This window comes from Lathamus discolor, chromosome 3 (genome assembly GCF_037157495.1).
Source record: "Lathamus discolor isolate bLatDis1 chromosome 3, bLatDis1.hap1, whole genome shotgun sequence".
In the NCBI taxonomy this organism is placed as follows: Eukaryota; Metazoa; Chordata; class Aves; order Psittaciformes; family Psittacidae; genus Lathamus; species Lathamus discolor.
Window position 1 is genome coordinate 55993463 of NC_088886.1, and position 19341 is coordinate 56012803.

At 38.8% G+C, this 19341-nt stretch overlaps 1 protein-coding gene across 15 annotated transcripts in view; it reads right to left on the reverse strand.

Moving 5' to 3' along the window:
* Positions 1-4073: 4073 nt before the first annotated feature.
* Positions 4074-19341, reverse strand: part of ZNF644 (zinc finger protein 644) — an 82079-nt gene continuing 66811 nt past the window's right edge. For 14 of the 15 annotated variants that reach the window (XM_065675347.1, XM_065675355.1, XM_065675352.1 and 11 more), the window contains 4 exons: positions 18671-19276; positions 15968-16090; positions 8779-8881; positions 4074-8282 (listed from right to left, as the gene is read on the reverse strand). In XM_065675347.1, coding sequence (XP_065531419.1) covers positions 8090-8282; positions 8779-8881; positions 15968-16090; positions 18671-19276 — 1025 coding nt within the window. In that variant the 3' untranslated portion in view covers positions 4074-8089. The remainder of the gene's footprint in view (positions 8283-8778; positions 8882-15967; positions 16091-18670; positions 19277-19341) is intronic. The other variant, XM_065675362.1, reaches the window with a different exon arrangement.

Genomic DNA, 19341 nt, shown 5'->3' on the forward strand with positions numbered 1-19341 from the left:
CATTCAGTGTGTCCACAGCACCACCCTTGGCCATGGCCTGTCTTCCAGTTACAGCACTAACCGTACCTTAACACCACAATGATTCCAGGATAGCCATTTTCAGTCTGCTAAGGTAGGGAAGACATCTGAAATCTGGAAGACGACAGCAAGATAAGCACCTACTGCTTCAAAAGAGACTAAAACAAAAGACACTGTAAATCTGGCTGCCACAGTAGCAGGTATCATCCACATCTAGACTGCAGATACTCTCATGTAACATACCTGCTGCTGTCAACTCCTAAGGTAACATGAAGGAAATGTAGTCTGGACCATCATACAACTTCCACAGCCCAGCACACATAACGTGTTACAGCAGGAGAACTGGAAAGCCGGGCTTCCCCTCTCTTCTTTCCATTCCTTGGGGGAATTCTGTGCCAGCTGCTGCATATTGCAGCGAATTACAGAAACCTGTAGGCTGCTGATTCTGTTTGCTGCTAGCAGTGGAGGGGGCTACTCATGTACTCTCGGCTAATTTCTACACCTAGACCTGAAATCACAATTTCCTAAGAATTTCATGTTATCTACTGCATTCATCACTTACTAGTAAACTGGCTAGGATTCTCCAATGTGATTTTACCAGTTTTTAATAGACATCCATGTTTTGCATTGCTTGAAGAAGCTAACCAGCTGCTTCTTAACAAAAATCATTCAAGCAAATGCTCCATTTTCTAAATACTTCTATGGTTACAGAAAGGCTGTCAGAGGAGAAAAACCCCAACAAACCAAAACAAAGAAGAAAAAAAAAAAGAAGGAAAACCCAAAAGGAAGCAAGCAAAGCAAAGCCAGGAATCCATGTTTATGCAGACAAACCAGAAAGAGGGTACAAAATGTTCCCTTTCCCAGATGGGTTCATGCCCATGGGCTGCAGCAGATGAGGGAGTTGCAAAGCACCAGGTACATTGGGTTTTTCAGAGTACTCTCGGTCCAGATGGACGTGGAAGGCATTGCCCATGAGCTCCCAAGAGCAAAGTCATCGCCAGTCCTGGGCTGGTACTACCTCTATAACTTGGGACTTGTGTTCTGTGTAATTTTTCTTCCAAAAACCTAAACATCTCCTCCTCCCCCATCACTTAAGCACAGGCAGCTGCTGCCTCCATATAAAATAAATCAGAAATCAGGCCATTAGCTATGCTTTTAAGAATACTAAGCAGTACTCTATCTGTTTTCACAGTGATATAGCTTATGGGACTTTCCAAAAAAGCTTCATCACTGGTAGCCAGAGGTAAAATAAAGTCCTAGAGAACAAGAGAGATGAAAAATGAAGAAGAAAAAGCAAATGTGGATATAAGCAAAAACCGAGGAAAAGGAAAACAGACCAAGCTAGGAATGAAGATAATGAAAACGGTCAGGTTAGCAGCCCAGTGAGACGCGGCTAAGTACCATCCCCAGATGGGAACTGGGGCCTGAGGGCAAAGAAATGAGTTTGGGATCCTGGAAGAACACTCACATTCTGGGTCAAGGTCTTTAGTCATTCATTAGCACTCATGGTCAGCTGCAGCCAGAGAACACTGAGCTTAGTACTGGAGGTTATTTCAATAAGAAGAGGATGTTATCAAATGATGGATGAAAAATAGTGAAGCGATATTTTTGGAGGCAGTGAATGGTAATTCCTGCATGAACAGGACCCACAATATTCAGGTATCAGCATCAAGTTTGTGACTGAGGCCACATGTGGGAAAAGCAGCTAAAGTTCCTTCATGATTGGACCAAATGCCTATGAATTTGTACGTAGCACTTAAAAAGCACCAGTAAATGTACTCCAGATATCAAAGGGAATGGTACACTTGACTTTCAACACAAGAAATGGGATTTAAAACCTCTTTTCCCTGTCACTACCCATTTCTTTAACAGTTTGGGGTTATTCCTTGGCTGCTCAGCCAAGTATAGTATTCGCCCTAACCTCCCCTGTGCCAGGAACCCAAACGCACCCCTGAAGATTTGGAGGCACAGCAAATGCAGTGTGCCTCCAAAACAACTGCCAACCTCAAGCTTATACTGTCTTCTCCAGTTTGCAGTTTCTGTTCCAACCTATGGGGTTTTTGTTCATTTGTTTAAAAAACCCCACATTTTTTCCCTGCTGCTTTATCCAAATTAGGCTCTTTTCTTTCTCCTACTTTCACACCATTGTTTTATTCAGACAAGAGACAGATAAAAGTATAATTTCTTGTCAGCAGGACTTGTACCTGGATGACATGGAATTCCTTATTTGGTTAAAACACAGGTTAATGGTGTTGACTTGCTTGCTGCTTCATCAAGTCACTTCTGTTCTGAAGCTGTTTCAAAGAGCACAGTGGGATGCAGAGCTTCAGCATTAGTTGCTGCAGCAGCGAGGATGGATTGGAGGAGTTTCACAGAGAGCTACAAACATGATTCACAGCTGCTGATGGCTTAAAGATACACAAACAGATGTTTAACTGTGAAGTTTCCAGTTTCCCATAATAAGCTGTTTAAGAAGTGGTATACATATTTAGGAATACTCACCATACATATGTCATGTAAGCACAGTTCGTGTTGCAGGTCTCTGACACAAAAGCAGAGGGATTATAGAATCACAGGGTTGGAAATTACCTTAAGGTCATCTAGTTCCAACCCTGAAATCATCTCTTGTTCATCCCTCAGATCTTATGAGTTAAAAGTGTACTTTTAAGTGAAGATATAGGACAGAAAGCCCAACAGTGCTGCAGTTTATACAACATGTACAGTACAAGCACTTTGGAAGCTGTGAGAAGGCTCCAGGGCTCCCTCTGTTCCCCCACTGGACAGTAAGACTTGTAATCATGAGGTCTCTGGGCTCACATTTACCATGGATGCTACTTGCTTGAGTTTTAATTGCAGTAAAAACAGTGTGCAGGGCCTGCACAAGAAATGTCTTTCAGGGCTTTTATAACAAACTTTGCCTCCTCCTAGAGACAAGCATCCCTACAGGGATGCATTTACTCCATTTATTTCTAGCCAAAATAGCAGCATGTCAACCTTCAGGTAACATGTGCAAACCATCTTCATAACCAGCAATACAGGCCCCTCCACCTCCGTTCTGGCAGGCTGGGGCTGCCTGTGCTTGGGCGCAGTCAGGCGCCAGCGACTTGGACCACAAGGTTCTTCTACTTGGTACACTTAAATTTTACTAACAAGTTTTATAAAAGGCTGTTAGCTGACCTGTATTAAAATTTTAATCATAGAATAATACAATCGAGCAGGTTGGAAAAGACCTTTAAGATCATCAAGTCCAACCATTACCCCAGCACTGCCAAGACCACCACTAAACCATGTCACTAGGGGCCTCATCAACACAGGTTTTGAACACTCCCAGGGATGGTGATTCCACCACTAATAGGGGACCAGGGCACTAAAGTTACAGGGATTTCCTGCTTTGCTTTGTTCAATACAAGTTCATCAGCAACTAGAATAAGAATAAGCAGTGCCAGTGTATCAACCCTATCAAGACAGTGTGGAGGGAACCCCCACTCCAGCCCCTGTTTAAACAAGTAAACAAACCCACCAACATTCTTTCATGCCAAATTTGACCAACCCCTGCATTTATGTTCTCTGTGTGTGCCATACCATAGTGGTATGGCAATGACTTCTTTCATGCTGTAGCAGGAGATGGTGCAGAGCACCAGGTAGGTTGGTTTTTTCCAAGTACTCTGGGTCCAGGAGCACATGGAAGGCACTGTGCAGCTAGCACTGTAGGACGAACTGCTTCTAATTGGGAAAGAAGGTGAAAAAACTAGATTGTGCAGTGTGAGAAGTGGGAGGGTAAGTGCAGATGAGACCTTTGTAATTTGTGATTTGGCATCCGATTTGGGCTCCTGTCTTGGGCAATAGCCTCCCTCCCCAAACCTCACTCTGTTCCCCAATACTGCAATGTAAATAGCCTCTCTCTGCCTCACCTCTGACTTCTCAGAAGGCTACAGCCAACAGACCTGTCCTCTTCGCCTCACCATGCAACTATTCAGGTTAGGATGGAAGTCCCCAGGTTAAGCCAGGTGTGCTGTGCAGCTCAGCTCCGAACAGGAAGAACACCAAGCAGCCTGCAGTGTTAAAAAGGAACATTTTATTGCAAGAGATTACAGACCTGGCACTATGGCCACGTTTCCATTACACCAAAATTGCTACCCATGGATCAGGCAACAGCACCTACAAAGCACGGTGGATTGAAATATCCGAAATCATAATGCAGGCAGCTTTTTTAAGGAATTACCATCCTAAAAGGATTTAAAAAACAAAGTCAAAACTATATAAACCAATTTTATTTTAAATATCCAACTGGTGTTTAAGTACCCAGGGCATTAACTACTGTGACAAAAAGTGGAAAAGTCTGTTAACCATAGTGCTCAACTAAACAGCCTTTGCACGCAGCCCTTACCACTTAGTTAAAAGAAAGCACTTGATACTTGCTGTTTGTTTACCCCACATTTGTTTTCAGAGTCAGATAGAAGATTTAATGAGAAACCCCTCTTTAAAGCTCTAATGATACACAGGAAATCCAGAACCACAACTGGCCCAAAAAAGCATTGGAGTTAAACCAGCTCTGCAGGAAAAGATCTCCCCTTCTCAGTCCCATGATGCTGACCTTTTCAAACTCAGGATGGATGCACTTCTCTGAGCCCCAACTCATGACTCACATTCCTCCTGGGATCCACTTACCTCAGAGACCTTGGTGATTTCCCTGAACGTGGCTGAAAAGGCAGGACCTTCAACAGACACATAGCTCAAACACGGAAAGTCCGCCCAAGGACATAAGCCCCAGCTGTTACAATCCCCACCTGCGGCACGTTACATGCTTGCTCTCCCTCCCCAATGGCTATTGTCTGCTCTGTGCTTTTCCTCCCATAGAGAAGAATCAGCAGCTCACTTCTGGCACCAGGGCTGGAGATGAGCCCTGGGAATGCAAAAGTTGGATCTATGGGCTGAGCTGGACTGCCTCAACCTGTGGGAGTGGCCGACTTAATATAGTTCAGAGTGCACAGGAAGCAGTACATGGCAAATAGCAGTTAAGTGCCCACGGATCTTTGTGAACCAACATTTGTTGAGCACTTGCCTCCATCTCCAAGTTTCCACACACACAGCCTAAACACACTACCAAAAACTGCTACACCACTGCAGCCTTCATCCCAAAGCGACCTACCTAATGGGAACAGACCAACACTCGTGTCTGTATGTGCAATTCTGTCAGTCCAGTCCTGCGGCACAGACTGCCACAAAGCCTCTCAAGCCACGCTTCTCAAAACATGAGATTTGTACCATAAAGCAACTGATTTAATTAACTGGCTTCTAACAGATTATTTAGAATGTCTGTAACTCTGGAAAGGGGGACTTTTTTTTCCCTCCTTGTAAGTAGTGACAGAAGATCTGTATTTCCAAACACCAGAAAACAAGAAAATAGCTCCACAGAGGACTAGAGGCTAAAGAAAGCTCACAGGTAACTCAATTACCAGTAGTTTTTAAAAACCATTCAGTCCACATCAACCATATATGCAATTAATTTAATAATCAGAAGAGTTCTAGAACTTCTGTATCTATTTCAAATTAGATTGTCAAGGATCTGATGCAAACCCGCCACTGAAAACTTCTGCTCCTCATCAAATGAATCTCATTTGGAAACTAATCAGCCCTAAAGCTCCCTGCTCTTCAGACACAACCTTGCATTTTAGTGTTACACAAACCAGCTCACTATTGGGATTTAATGAATTAAGTAATTCAGAATTAACTAGGGTTTTTATCATTATGAACCTAATGGAGATATTTGCTAACGCGAAATTCCGCATGGTATGGCTTCACCTTACAAGCATTCTTAACAATACTAGATAAATATCATTTGCACTTAATTGATTTATCTGTTAAATAGCCACAAAATATGGTGCTCTCACAAGCACCTTTTTTGGTGAGAAGGTAAACAAGCACTCTATTAAAGCATTATAAACATTCAAGGTGATTTGATCACTTCCCTCTATCCTGTTTCCACACACTGCTGTCACAAACTTCCATTTTCACTGTGTATAAAAGAATCCCACAATCACCCACTGATTTTAAACTTGTGTTAGTCTGCATACACATAATCTGTCTGCAACACACTTCAACATCCCAGTTACCTTTCCTAAAAACTCTAGTTTTTTCTCCAGTACTGATACAGATCTTCCAGCTAAAAAAAAGGGAATTAATTTTGACAATAAAGCTAAAATTATCTGTAGCAACTTCTACAGTAAAACATCTGACAGCACTGATTTAATGAAAGCCTTGACAGAGCTCGGATGGCTTTGTCTCAAGACCCTGTCCTGCACAGCTGAGCAGTTTCAGCCCATCTATTTCACCAGAACATTCACAAGCCTCGTCTGTTAACTCTGAGCTGTGCACATACAGGAAGACAGACATTTCCCTTCACATTTTCCACCAATCCAATGTAATGCGTCTGTGAACAAGTCAGTTTATTGCAAGTAAATGTACTTTCACTTAAGATCATGAGAAGATTCTAATCTCAAGCAAGACAAATCAATTTCACAAACTTAATTCACACAATGCAAATAAATGCTTCACATTATAGACATTTAGATTTTCTTTAAACCTTTTTATTTAGAGATTTTTCTGGTAAGGAGATATACCATAGGAAAGCAATTTCACTGGCAGTGAGGTATGTATATACTCTACCAAAATACTCCTCTTCTTGTTTTAACTGCTTTTAGCTTTATTTACATATAAAGAAAATATCAATGCATATCCTTGGCTTAACTACAGTATCTGTTACCCTATATGAGTAAAATGAAATGTTACTTGCATACAAAATTGATTTGTAGAGGAATCTAATTTGAACAAAAATCATGTTCTGAAGACAGTTTAAATGAACAAACACAATTTATCATGACCAAGACACCTGCACCATATTTCCATCCTCACGGCACATTTATTTCAGTAATTCTGTAAGTAGGTCCTTAGCATGAGCATAGTGTTACAGTTTTCATACATATAATCACATCCAAAACAAGCTCTAAATTTTAAGTTGTAAACATTCTCTTCATATGTAGAAACATTTCAACCTGTGTTCGAATTCTCTAAAATGATCAATCTTTTAAACAGAATTATAAATGAAAAGTCTACTCTAACCGTGTAGTGAGCAATGCTTATTAGTACATTTCTACAGTGTTAAATAAAATAGTAGAGAGGCAAACTTCTGTAAGCGAGTCAGACTTTTAAGTAAATCGTCATAAAGAAACAAACTTGTTAAAAAAAAAAAAAGCGTTGTAATAAAGAAAGTTGGATTGAATCTACTATGTTACAAAAACATAAGGGTAAATACCATCTTTGTTGACAAGTAGGAGGTAGCATGGATGCACCACTTTATTGTCAGTGAGAAATGCAACTGAAGTAAAGAATATTTCCTTACCACAAATTTCCAGTATTATGTACATATTTCTCTTAGAAATTTGTTTAAACAAGTTTCCCTCCACTTTTTTAGTACAAAAAGCCTCATGTGATTTAAAAAAAACACTTACACACCTAGATAGAATAGTACTAACTGCCCTATTTGAATGAAACAGTCTCTTGAACTATGAAGTACATGATATTTAATGCCCTAAGTTGAGTAAATTGTATTAGCAGTTCTTGGTATTATACAAAACACTACATACATACAAACAAAATATAATAATATCTTATTTTACTATGTAATTCTTTTTTGGAATAAACAGAGCCTTGATTTGGGTAACACTGAAGAGAACATGGATTCTTTGTTTTATTAAAATCTGTCTTTTAAGTACCCATGTGCAACAATTTAAAAATGGCTGTCATACATGTAATGGTCTTGTATTGATAGTGAACACAGTAACTGACAAAAACATAATAAACCTTAAAAACACATCTTCCACCCTATATAAAATATAAAGACTACTTACTGTAACTGTTAAGTATTCAATTTCTTTTGATGTTACTGTAATCCACTTCCTCTATTTTTCTGTCTTTAGCATTTATAAACATAATTTAGTGTAGCAATTTATTTTAAAAAATGACAAAGTATTTCAAATTTACATCCAATTAAAATTTAAAATGTTTCCTTGCTCTATGATGCTGCTTCTGCCATCAGTAAAGAAAACGAAGTTTCAGTAATTGAAGCAGGCTTTTTAAGTAGTGATGTGACTTCAACCATGCCAGCTCCAGTCCGTGGAAGATTTGCGTTGACAATGTGTCGCTGCAAGTGCTTTATCCAGTCTTCTTGAACAGACAAAGGTCCTCGAAAGACCAGACCACAAAACCTATGCAGACATTAAAATTATTCCATCAAGATATATCTAGCTCTACTGAAAAACTATAAAGACAAGACATTACACGGAAAATCTTAATTTTCTTGAAGCTTGTTTCTATGTATTTTAGCTGAAAACGTTAGTAATTGAGTTCATTTATAGTAACTTTGAGCACAAACCCCTGCAGTTTATACAGCTTACACTCTCACATTTTTAACACTAGCAATAACAGTCTGTCCTTACATAAGGTTTCTTTTGAAGGACTGAATATTACTCAGACATGACCTATAAGATTTTAGCTAGAGAAACAGTTGGCAACCTAATGCCTGAATATGATTGATTCAAGTCCTCTCGCTCAAGTTAATTAAAATATGCTACCGTTTCCCCCTCCCTTATTATTCAATTTAATACAAACACATTTACAGGATATAATCTTAAATTTTCTTATGACTAAACTTAGTGAGCTCTAAAGATTATTTTATTAATTCAATAAAATAATCCTATGTACCTGCATCTGAGTATGTAAACTTCATCAGCACTATGAGGTAATGGCAGCATTTTTTTCTTGCTTCCAGATCTTGATCTTGACTTCTTTTGCTTACAGTCTAAAGCTAGGAAGAGAAATTTCCATATGTGAAAGTGATACTTCAATAAGTGTTAACCAAACAGAGATATTTAGTAAGCATCCCCTATAGCAGTAGTGAAAAGACATTTACCTCCTTGTTATTCTACATTTAATTATAATGTAAATTGAAAACAATTACAGTGTGCTCTAGGAAATTTACTGGCAAAACACGTGAAGCTTTTTTAGCTTAGCACAGTGCTTGCCCTTTAGAAGACTAGATAATTTGACATTTGGCATTAAACTGCTGTTTTAGTATCAGCAAGCACCTACTAACCTATTAGAGAATGCAACAGCCGCAAAGCACCACTGGAAATTCTCCTTCATGCATAAAATGCTGTCAAAATCTTGGAACTTGTTTTGTGTTTCAAGGACCATTGTAAGACCACTCATTTTCAACCAGGCTACAACTTCATAAAGTTGTAGCTTTCAGCTAATACAATCAAGAATTTCTAGTTTGAATAAACCACCTGCTATTTGTTTTCAACATAAAGCAAAAGTTTGTCATTTTAAGTTTCAAATGAAGCTTCCCTCACTCCTGTCTGAATTCTAATGCATCTTGTAAGAATCATGTGTTAGTCCTTCACAGTGGGACAATCAACAGGGATGGCAAAGCCACTTCTGAAATTCAGTCTAAGCATCTGAAACTATGTATGAAATTAATGTGTGTGAACAGGAAACACATAGCCAACTGTGCTCAGTCAGCATTGAGGTCTGTACCTCCCATAAACAGATGCGAAGGAAATCTGTTAACAAAACCTGAAGTTTGACTTTAAGCAGCAGCCAAAGTTAGGGGATGAGGGAATTAAACTGAGTTAGTATTGTTATGATGAAAACAGCTGATAAATCTCAAGAAAAAATCAAGATGTTTGGGACTGCTTGAACTGAGAAGTAAATCTAGCTCTACTTTAAGACACTGACACTAAAACTCCAGAGAAACCCGAAAGACAGTGACAAGAGGTATTCTTGATACCACAAAGGCAAAATGCTATGCTACTAGAGCATCTTAACAGTAAAAGAAAAACAAAGTAATTGTTACACTTGTCTAAGTTTTGACCCCTGTAATACAAAACAGAAGAATAAATCTCAGTATTCTGAAGCGTAAGACATCATCTGGTGAGGCAAAACATGCTGATTTAAAGAACACACATCCTGCATTTGTTATGTCCTCCAAATGAACACCCCTCAAGCTTTTACCCTGTAGCCAAACTGTTAACTTGTAGGTATACCCAGTATTTCCCAGTTCCATCCCCAGATCTGAAGATGTCTATATTATCTAGAAAACTTAGAATGAATTTTTGAGGTTTGAAGGTACCAGACAACTAATCAAACAAGTAGAAAGCAGATATCAACCTGAAGAGACTTCCTTCAGAGCCTGGGTCAAGCCATCATTAGGAAGATGAGGCTCAACGGCATATTTTCTGATAGCAACAATGAAAGCAGTCTGGATATAAAGGCAGTAACCTGAGGTGGTGGGGGAGAGAGAGAAATAGAAATGGCCAAGATAACTTCTGGAAAAGCGAACAAGCAATAGGTTCTTAATGTTTTATGGTCTCATCAAAAGCTTATTCTTCATATAATTAGGAAGAAAAAAATCCAACTAACTTTCAGGCTGTAGGAACTACCAAGTAGTATAAATACATACCACAACATCCGTAATACCACTACCAGACATGTAAGCACATAAAATACTGAAACCCAGATACCCATTCTCTGAAGGGAAATACTTGCAGAAGGGACAAGGTGTCTGAAGCAGTTATTATGGCAAAAGCTTTCCCATTATTGCTCATTTTGCAGAACATTGTGGGAAGGAGGGAACAGAAGTCAGTATCTGAATGCAAACACATCCATGAGTTGCGCCTGATGCTAGTTGATGTCAGTTGATATGAGTAAAAAAAAAAAAGGCAGTAGACAGCAGGTTCCTTCTAGAGCAGCTTCCATGCATTTGAAACAAGAACTAGCTTATTTCCTTCACATTAGCAAACGTAAGAAATTAATTCCCATCAAGAAATTAGATTCTGCTCACATACATCCCAAGCATTTCACAGAGCTTTCACTTTCTTGCTAAACCTGAATAGGTCTTCTGCAACAGAGTTCCTGAAACCTAATGGCTTTGTATGTGTGTAATATTCTAAGAAAAAAACCCCTATAAGGTACTGTGCAAGCAAACAGACAGTAACATAAACAGAACTGCCATAATGTTTGAGAGGTATTTTCTACTTCCTTGAAAGGTACCTTTTCCAAGAATGAGAAAACAAGGAAAACAAAAGAATGGGCATCTTCTCTGAGCCATTTAGGACAGAATCTCCAGATAAAGCAATCACAAAACAAAGGTCATAAAATATCACCATGAAAGACATCCAGAAAAAAAAACATTCAGATCACTCAATGCACTCTCCCAGTAACTTCCCTAAGACTGTAAGCAGATTTTTGCCTGAGCAAGAAGCTGTTACCGAAAGACAGCAAGCATACTAAACCTGTGTTCAGCAAGATTATTTTTTGTTCCCTTTTTCTTTTATATCTAGTGAACGTATTCCTTCACTTAGTGGGCACGAAGCAGCACAAGTACGTTTTGAAGTTACTCCCATGAAGCAGAAAATTAAGTGGAGAAAGAGTAACAGCTGGGTAAAGCTGACTGAAAAACGTAATTCCGACATCAGAGACGTGCACCGGTAACTGTCACATACATCCACTGTCTATCCAGTGAGTAACAAGTTGAAGTCGCATGCACACATTTAAGTATTCTGCTGATAACGACGCTTAAGAGCAAGCATCAAGTACGTCACGCTATTGCCTCACCTGTAAGAAAGCCATGTTCTGACCAAAAAGTTACTGTTCTTCCAATCCTTTACTGTAACAAGGCATGACCTCCTCAGAAAATGTATTTTTATCACTTTCAGGAAGAGCCCAAGGATATTCAGTTCTAGTAAGCGGCAGGGAAATTGCAGCAAATTGCCAGAGACACAGGAACAACCTACCATTAATGCCTACTTTGTGGCTATCAGAGCTCCCAAACTATCCTCATTCTCCATAAAGGCTTCTTTTTGGAAGAAGCCTCCTTCCTTCAAGCGTGGTTGCCCAGTGTTTCCTAGTTGCTATTCCAAAAACTTTTTGTAAACAACCAATTACACCACTTCATCAAACCTCTTCCAAGAAACACATGCTAAGTAAAAAGGTTGCACATAAACCCCTTCTTTAACTCTGTGACTGCTTACCAATAAAGACTATAAGCAGATGGAGACGGGGGGCTTAAATGAGCATGCCTAAGACAGCATGAACTAGGAAAGTCACAATTATGGGTCCCTCATTTCATAACATTTGGCCTGTAGTTCACAATTAAAGGTCATCTATGCTGAATTGCACAGAATCATGCTCCACTTTATGTACCCCAACACGGAACATTTCTCATTCCAGGAAGACTGAAGCTGGGTCTTTATCCAGACTTCATTACTTTTGCCACAGCATATTTAAGCTAACACAAGCAGAACAACTGCACACATAAATGGATCAATTAACCATTTAAAAACATTGCCAATTAAAAAGTAAAGGAATAATGAATTATCAGATTCAATCACTTGCAATCTATTCTCATCAATACTGCACAGTAAAATGTATCTGAAAATCCCCTCCAGTGATTTACTACCTGAAGGATTTTATGGGGTACTAAAAATCAGCTTATTGTGCTAGTTGATCAATTTTAAGTGTAGCAGCACAGAATACAGACATGCAAAGCCAGTGGATCTCAGATCTCTGCTGTAGCTGCATATGCTTCTACAGTCAACTTCCCAAAGCTACAATTCTGACAAAGCAGTATTAGAAATTATCTGGAAGCACAATGGCTGCATGAACTGCTACTTCAGTCATACTATTGGCTCAAAGGCCAAACCCCTTGCTCTGTATTCTATTGTTTTCCCCCAAACTTCTGGAAAAGCAGTCCCCATCTACAGAAGCAAAGACTGAAGGAAAAGAATGGTGATACCCAGAAGATGACAGCTGGAAAGAAGAGACTTAAGAATGTGAAAATAGCCAGCAAAGAGAAGATGTAAAAAGCCAGGGTGCAAGAGAGTATCAAAAGACTCAAGGGAGGAGGAGGAGGAGGGACCACAGAGGCCTAGAAAGAAGAAAAGGAAGCCTGGATATACAACTGTACCAAGAAGAGCAAGATGCACTGTGAAAATCTTGCATAAGTCTGCCCAGTGCTCTAATCAGAAGAAAGAGGCAAGTCTGCCACATCCTCTGAGAAACACTGATGTGTTGCTCGTAACTGAAATGGGTATACAAGATTGTCATCTACTAAAGATGAGCGATTAAATAATTATGTTGTTCAAAATCAGACCGCATAACAACAACAACAAATTCATGTTCCACTCAGACATCTGAAGGCCATGATGCAGGCAGATACAAAAGTAACTATCCAAATGGACCTAGACAAGGATTTGCTATACAGTGGATCCATACCACGTAACTACAGGCACAAATTAAGTTTAATAAACACTAATGTAGGAAACACCAACAGCCTATAAAGTTGCACATCTAGGATGTTTTTCTTGAGTCCATTCTTAAGATCTCCCATTACGCTTAACTATGTGTATTATATTGCTAAAACTGTCAAGTTGTATTTGGAATAAAAACACCCCCCACCCCCCTCAACAAACTAAATGTGATCCAATTATTGACTCTGAAGAAGCAGGGGATCTGCTAGGAAAGCAATGTAATAGTCAACATCAAAACCACATGCAGACAAACTGCAAAACTGAGCAGACTAGTCACGTTAGCTAATGTAGTGCTGGGAAAGGTCTCCCTTTGGTGATATGCAGAGATCACTGCACTTGTTACTAAACACTAATGCCTAGACAGCTTCCATAACAACTACCAGTTAACAAAACTCCATGTTTACACACAATTACTGACCTACAGCAAGAAACTGAGATAAGTATTCAAGCAACATGATTTCTCTTTTTGGTAGTTACATTTACTTTAGAAGATGTAACAAAGGCTTTGTGAAAGCAGAAGAAGGAACCTTCTGTATGAACATATCCTCGTTGCCTCCATACAGGTTCCAGGCTGAAGCCAAACCAAAGACATCTTGTTCTCAACTGCAACCATCTTTTAATAAAAAAACCCCTGAGATTCCCCAAGAGCAACACTCATAGCAAAGTTTAAAAGTAGTGTGTGCTAGTGAAATGCTGCATTAAAACATTTATCTTCACTAAAGTTTATAATATAAAGTGGAATATCAAATAAAACCACTTCTTAAAAGCTTATTTTTCTGGTCTATGAGCTATGCATTGAGCTTGCTCAAATGAAAAGACAACAAGCAAAGCTTACAAACTTTGCAGAGTTATAGCAGTTTTAATAGTAATGACTAAGTTAACATTGGTTGCATGAAGTTATTGCTAGAACTTAAGCCTAAGTCACTGGCTTCAGTGACAGGCCTTTAACCACATGGTACAGCCTATTTATCTTCAAATTTATTTATCAGCTCCAGCTTCTGCAATCAAAAGATTTGGGTTGTTTTAAAGTCTTGTTTCTAACCTTTTTTTTTTCTTTTCTCTTTTTCAGCTTTGTTTCTAACCTCATTTTGCTTCTAACCTAATTTTAAACAAACTTCTAGGTCCAATGATACAAGCTTCAGGACTTTTCTCTTAGTTCTTTTAAAGAAAGTGGCCACTGCTCCAATGAGTATGCTACTATTTCGCTAGAAAAATACATTTCTTAAATAAAACAAATATCCCTGAAAGCACCTGAACGAGCTTCCTTCACTTTTCCCATTCAGCAGAAGGGAAGCTGAGTTACAAGGAGCTTGCCCAGGATCCAATTTCTGTGTACTATCCTGTGTGCCACAGTGTGTCCTCCACTGGAGATCTCAACATGCAATTTAAATATACAGCTATTGGAAAGTAAGTCACCAGTAGGTATATAAGCAAAGTAACTTACCACACAGCTAACATCAAATCACAGCAGTGGTAAATGATGTCCACTATCATCATCTTTCTACTGACTAAGTATGAAACCTTTCAGACTCACTAACTAAAGGCATATACTCCTACGTATAGGGTATTACTGCATCTGCTGACTTCCTTCTAAATCTATTATGTTATATCATTAATTCAATGTAACATAAGAGCTGGCAGCCACAGGCCCTGCCTGTAGAAGTATTTCTTTTACCCTTCTGCAAAGAAAGCCCCAAACTCAGTTTGTCATTCCTAGCATAATAAATTACATCTGCAGTTAAAATCTGCGCTTGTTGACACAGAAAACTGATGGTTGCCCTTCTTAATTACTGAATAGCCCTTATTTCTTTCCAAGTCTTTCCAAGACTTCCTCTCTATATTCCACCTCTGCTCCACAATTTGCTATAGATCATACAAAGTCTCACTAATCTGAGCAATAATCCAACTGAACTCAGAAACTGCCTATATAGCCAACCAAACTGCAGGCCTCTGGAAATCAGGCAAAATATGCAGTATTCAAGGAATTTCAAAGTGAAGTGGTTTTTAATAAAAACCATTAATTGCAGTGCCAAATGCTGCACTGCACTCACTCCACGTCAGACCAGGTAATTCTGGGGTTGTGAGCCAAACAAGAAATGAAACCAGCTGCATACAGTATGTTGCCAGAAATACACAAACTGTAAAATTACTTGCTTTTCCTATCTGAACAACAGTACTTTTAGTAATTTCATGTGCTAGATTGTAAAAATTACTTGTTGGTTTGTTGTGGGGTTGGTTTTTATTTCCCCCCTCTCATCAGTGAGGTACTTTTAAACACTTCATTAGAAGGCTGGTTTGGAAGTTGTGATATTGTAGGAGAATGAATTTAAGCAACCATCTCTCAGTTTTGCTTACATACCTTAAGTGTTGGATCCAAAATAAATGAATAAGAATGAAAATCAGGCATGAGAGTGGACAACAGCAACATACCTTTGCTTACAAGTTGCTGAAGTTTTATGGCAAATCAACTGTTTACCAGTAGAAGCTTCAAAATAATTCTGAATTAACATATGCTTTTGTCCAGTCTGATGAGGAAAATGTAGCATAGACAGACTTGCTTTTACATCTGTAACAAAACATACCTGTCCCAGTCAAAAGTCCAGCACTCTTCTTTCGTGCATAAGCGCGTAAGTGGTTGGACAGGCTAACAGCACTTGTAAACGTCGTATTGCAATGCACACACGTTCTAAGCTTCACAGGCATACCTATCATTCAAAAGAAAACTATAATCCAGTTCTCTCTTCAAAAAATGAAATTCTCAAAGCGTTGTAAAAAGTTTTCTGCAATAAAGATGGTTTAAAATATATTCACTGCATTGACGCAATTGTTTAGTATATTAGAAGGATCCAAGTTAACTGTTATTAGTTTTCCATGTACTGCTTTAAGCCAAACCATGTTATTTGAAAAAGAACAGAAAGGAGGCAACTTGAGCTCAGTAGGCTACTCTGCAGTTAATACCTACTATCATGTTCCTACAGATCTCCACATTATGAAGCTCTAGTCCCAAAATACAATCCTGCAATTTGAATAGCGTAATTCTTTTGAGAAATTTCAGAGCTTGCAACATTTCTCATAAAGGGAATTTAAGCAGTCTCATTGACAAGGCGGTAATTAAAAGTGTTTTATCCACAAGACTGAAGAGCTCAACACTAAATTAGGCTGCTGTCGAAGGCTTGGAGAAAAAGGTGGTAAAACACAGCATTGAACAGCTGTTAAGACAGAACAATTTGTTCAGTGCATTTTCTGTTCATTACTTTAGCTGCACAATCAATAACGAAAGTTAATGATTTGAAGTTTTTTACTAAAATCTTTGTGCTAAATAAATGATCAACAGAGTAACATGCTATTTATCACAGGAAAGCAGTGAAACAATACTGAACTCCTCACTTACCAGACAAAGAAACCAAGAAACCATTATAACTCATCCCCTGTTCACCTTCACGGTAATGTTTCTCCCTTTGTTTTACCAAAGAGACATTGTTTTGGTCAAGTAACATTTCAAGTTCTCTACCAATAAATTATTAGAAGAATAAACAGAAAAAGCTAAAACTACTCAGCTGGAAACCCTGTGTTTGCAGGAAAGAAAGAATGCTATTCTCCAGCAGCCCACAGAAGACATGCTGGTTTTTCAGGCAAGTTACAGAAGAAGAATACTTGGCTGGTAAAAACCTTTATACAAACTAAAACCAGAATTAGAAATATTTGCCTTTTTTAAGGAAAAACAGAAGAATTTCAACTTGATATTAAGTATTTTCGTATTAACTCAACTGGCGCAGTGCGTTGGTTTCAAATTCTGTTACCTCAGCCAGAGATAATTACAGGGTCCCATTCGTAACTGTTAGTACTATACGAGCACGTGTTTATTTTTACCTGGTTGTTCATCACAACCAAACAGGAACTAGCTAGTATTCAGCAGTAAATATCATAACAGAAAGCAATACAGAGTGTCAGGTTTGGCAAGCTATTCCTTTAGCATTGTTTTTCAAATCATTAAGCCTGTCAAAGATACACTTCCTTTATTAAGCAATTTCCTGTCTTAAAGGACAACCACCGATGTCCAGAAGACAAGAGATGTAATTCTGTTCCACCTCTACTATGTCATTTTAGAAAGCCACCTTTGTTAAGAAACTGACTGCCACACTTCTGTAGTCCCCTAAAAGAACTTCCAAGCATGTCAGATTGTTGTGTTTGTATGTTTAAGGGAAGACAAGAATATAGGTGAAAAAGTACTAGGCACTGCCAGTTTTACTAACCTGTGCTGGGTAGCAACAAGAAAACCAACAGAACAAAAAATATTCAGGGGTATAAAAATAAGATCCTGCTCCTCAATCTAAAGATTCCTGCAGCGCTATAAGGAGGTGTCCAAATAAGAAACGGGTAAATGCAAGCTCTACGTACATGTTAAAAAGGATGTTGTAAGAATTCCCCAAGACCAGAATGTCTACTATGCCAAGCAGATTAAAAATATCACTTCAAAAACCTGCTCTATTAGTATACAGAGTATCGAGGAAGTTGATTACAGAATTGTTTCATTAGCACAATTCTCAGTGGAGGGGCAATCTAGGTTCTTATGGGTCAGGGGCTGTGCATTAGAAACCTGCTGGCTACAACTGTACTCCAACAAAGCTTGAACCAGCAGTCTTCACTCAGGACAGACAGGCCCTAAGCAAGCATCAGTTCCTCACAGCAGCCGCAATTTTGAAACAAAACAAGAATTAACCTATGTTGTAAGAGTACATTTGCCTAGAACCATCAGAATTAGTTGACAGTGATTCACCATTTTGCAATATTATGTGTTTATAACAGTATCAACAGTTCTGTTAGTTTGAGCAGACTTTGCTTCGGACAAACCTGAGAGACTTCAGTGAAGTACCTCCCAAACCAGCTGTTTTAATGCCCAGAAACAGGGTTAGCAGCCCAAACATTTCAGAACTGTTAAGTCTACCAAATATGCATGGACACTTCAGCTTGGTATTGGAGGATGTGTCTCGTTCCTTACTGAGGCTCACTGTATGTCCGCTTTGAGTTTGTATGCCCAGCCACATGCAGAACAGGAACTCTGTTCCATACAAAACCCCTTCAGTGCTGCTGAGGGTTATTTTTCACTTTAGTAAAACCATGTCAGAATAATTTGCTGTGCTACCGCTCGCAGTCAGTGTCCTCTGGAAATGAAATAAGAATTAAATGAACAGAATCCCAAATAAAATACTCTGCACTTGTACATTCTCTAGGAATTAACAGATTCTTTAGAAATGTTGTCAAGATGGCTAGAAACATCTTCTTACCTGACTGCATAGTCAAGTCCATTTTTTGCGGCTGATACATCAATGGACTGTCTTCATTTAATGGAAGAACACATTTCTGAACAAACCTCTTTCTTGCAGTTTGATTATGAATCTTTTGAGGAGAAATATCAGGATTCCTCTCTTCTCCTAACCTCTTATTTTTCAGGAGTTCTATCAGTGTAAGTGACTGATTTTTTTTTTCATTATGTAGTACTGCTTTTGTTTCATCACATTCATTTAGGAAACTCAGCCCTTCTTCCTCTGATGCAGACACAGATGTATCTTCAGTCTTTAGGCCATTATGGTATGCTTCAAGAGGTATAACATTCTGAGATAAAAAGTCATCATTTGATGCAAATTTCTGAGCAACAAACGGTCTGGGAATAATGCGGCGACTGTTCAAAGCCTTTAGGATTTTTTCATACTTCTCTTCATTCTGCATCATCTCATTCAGAACACAGATTGGAGACTTGTGAGCGTCCCACTTGGTTTTGCCAAGCCTCTTCAGGTGTCCTCGCACATGATTAGACAATCCAATTTTAGTATCGAACCAGCCTCCACAGAGCTGACACGTATGCTCAGAGGAAGTTTCAGACTTCTCAATCGCTACAAAGGAAACAATAATAATGTTTTCTGACAACTATAGGCAGTGAAACATCACAACAACAAAT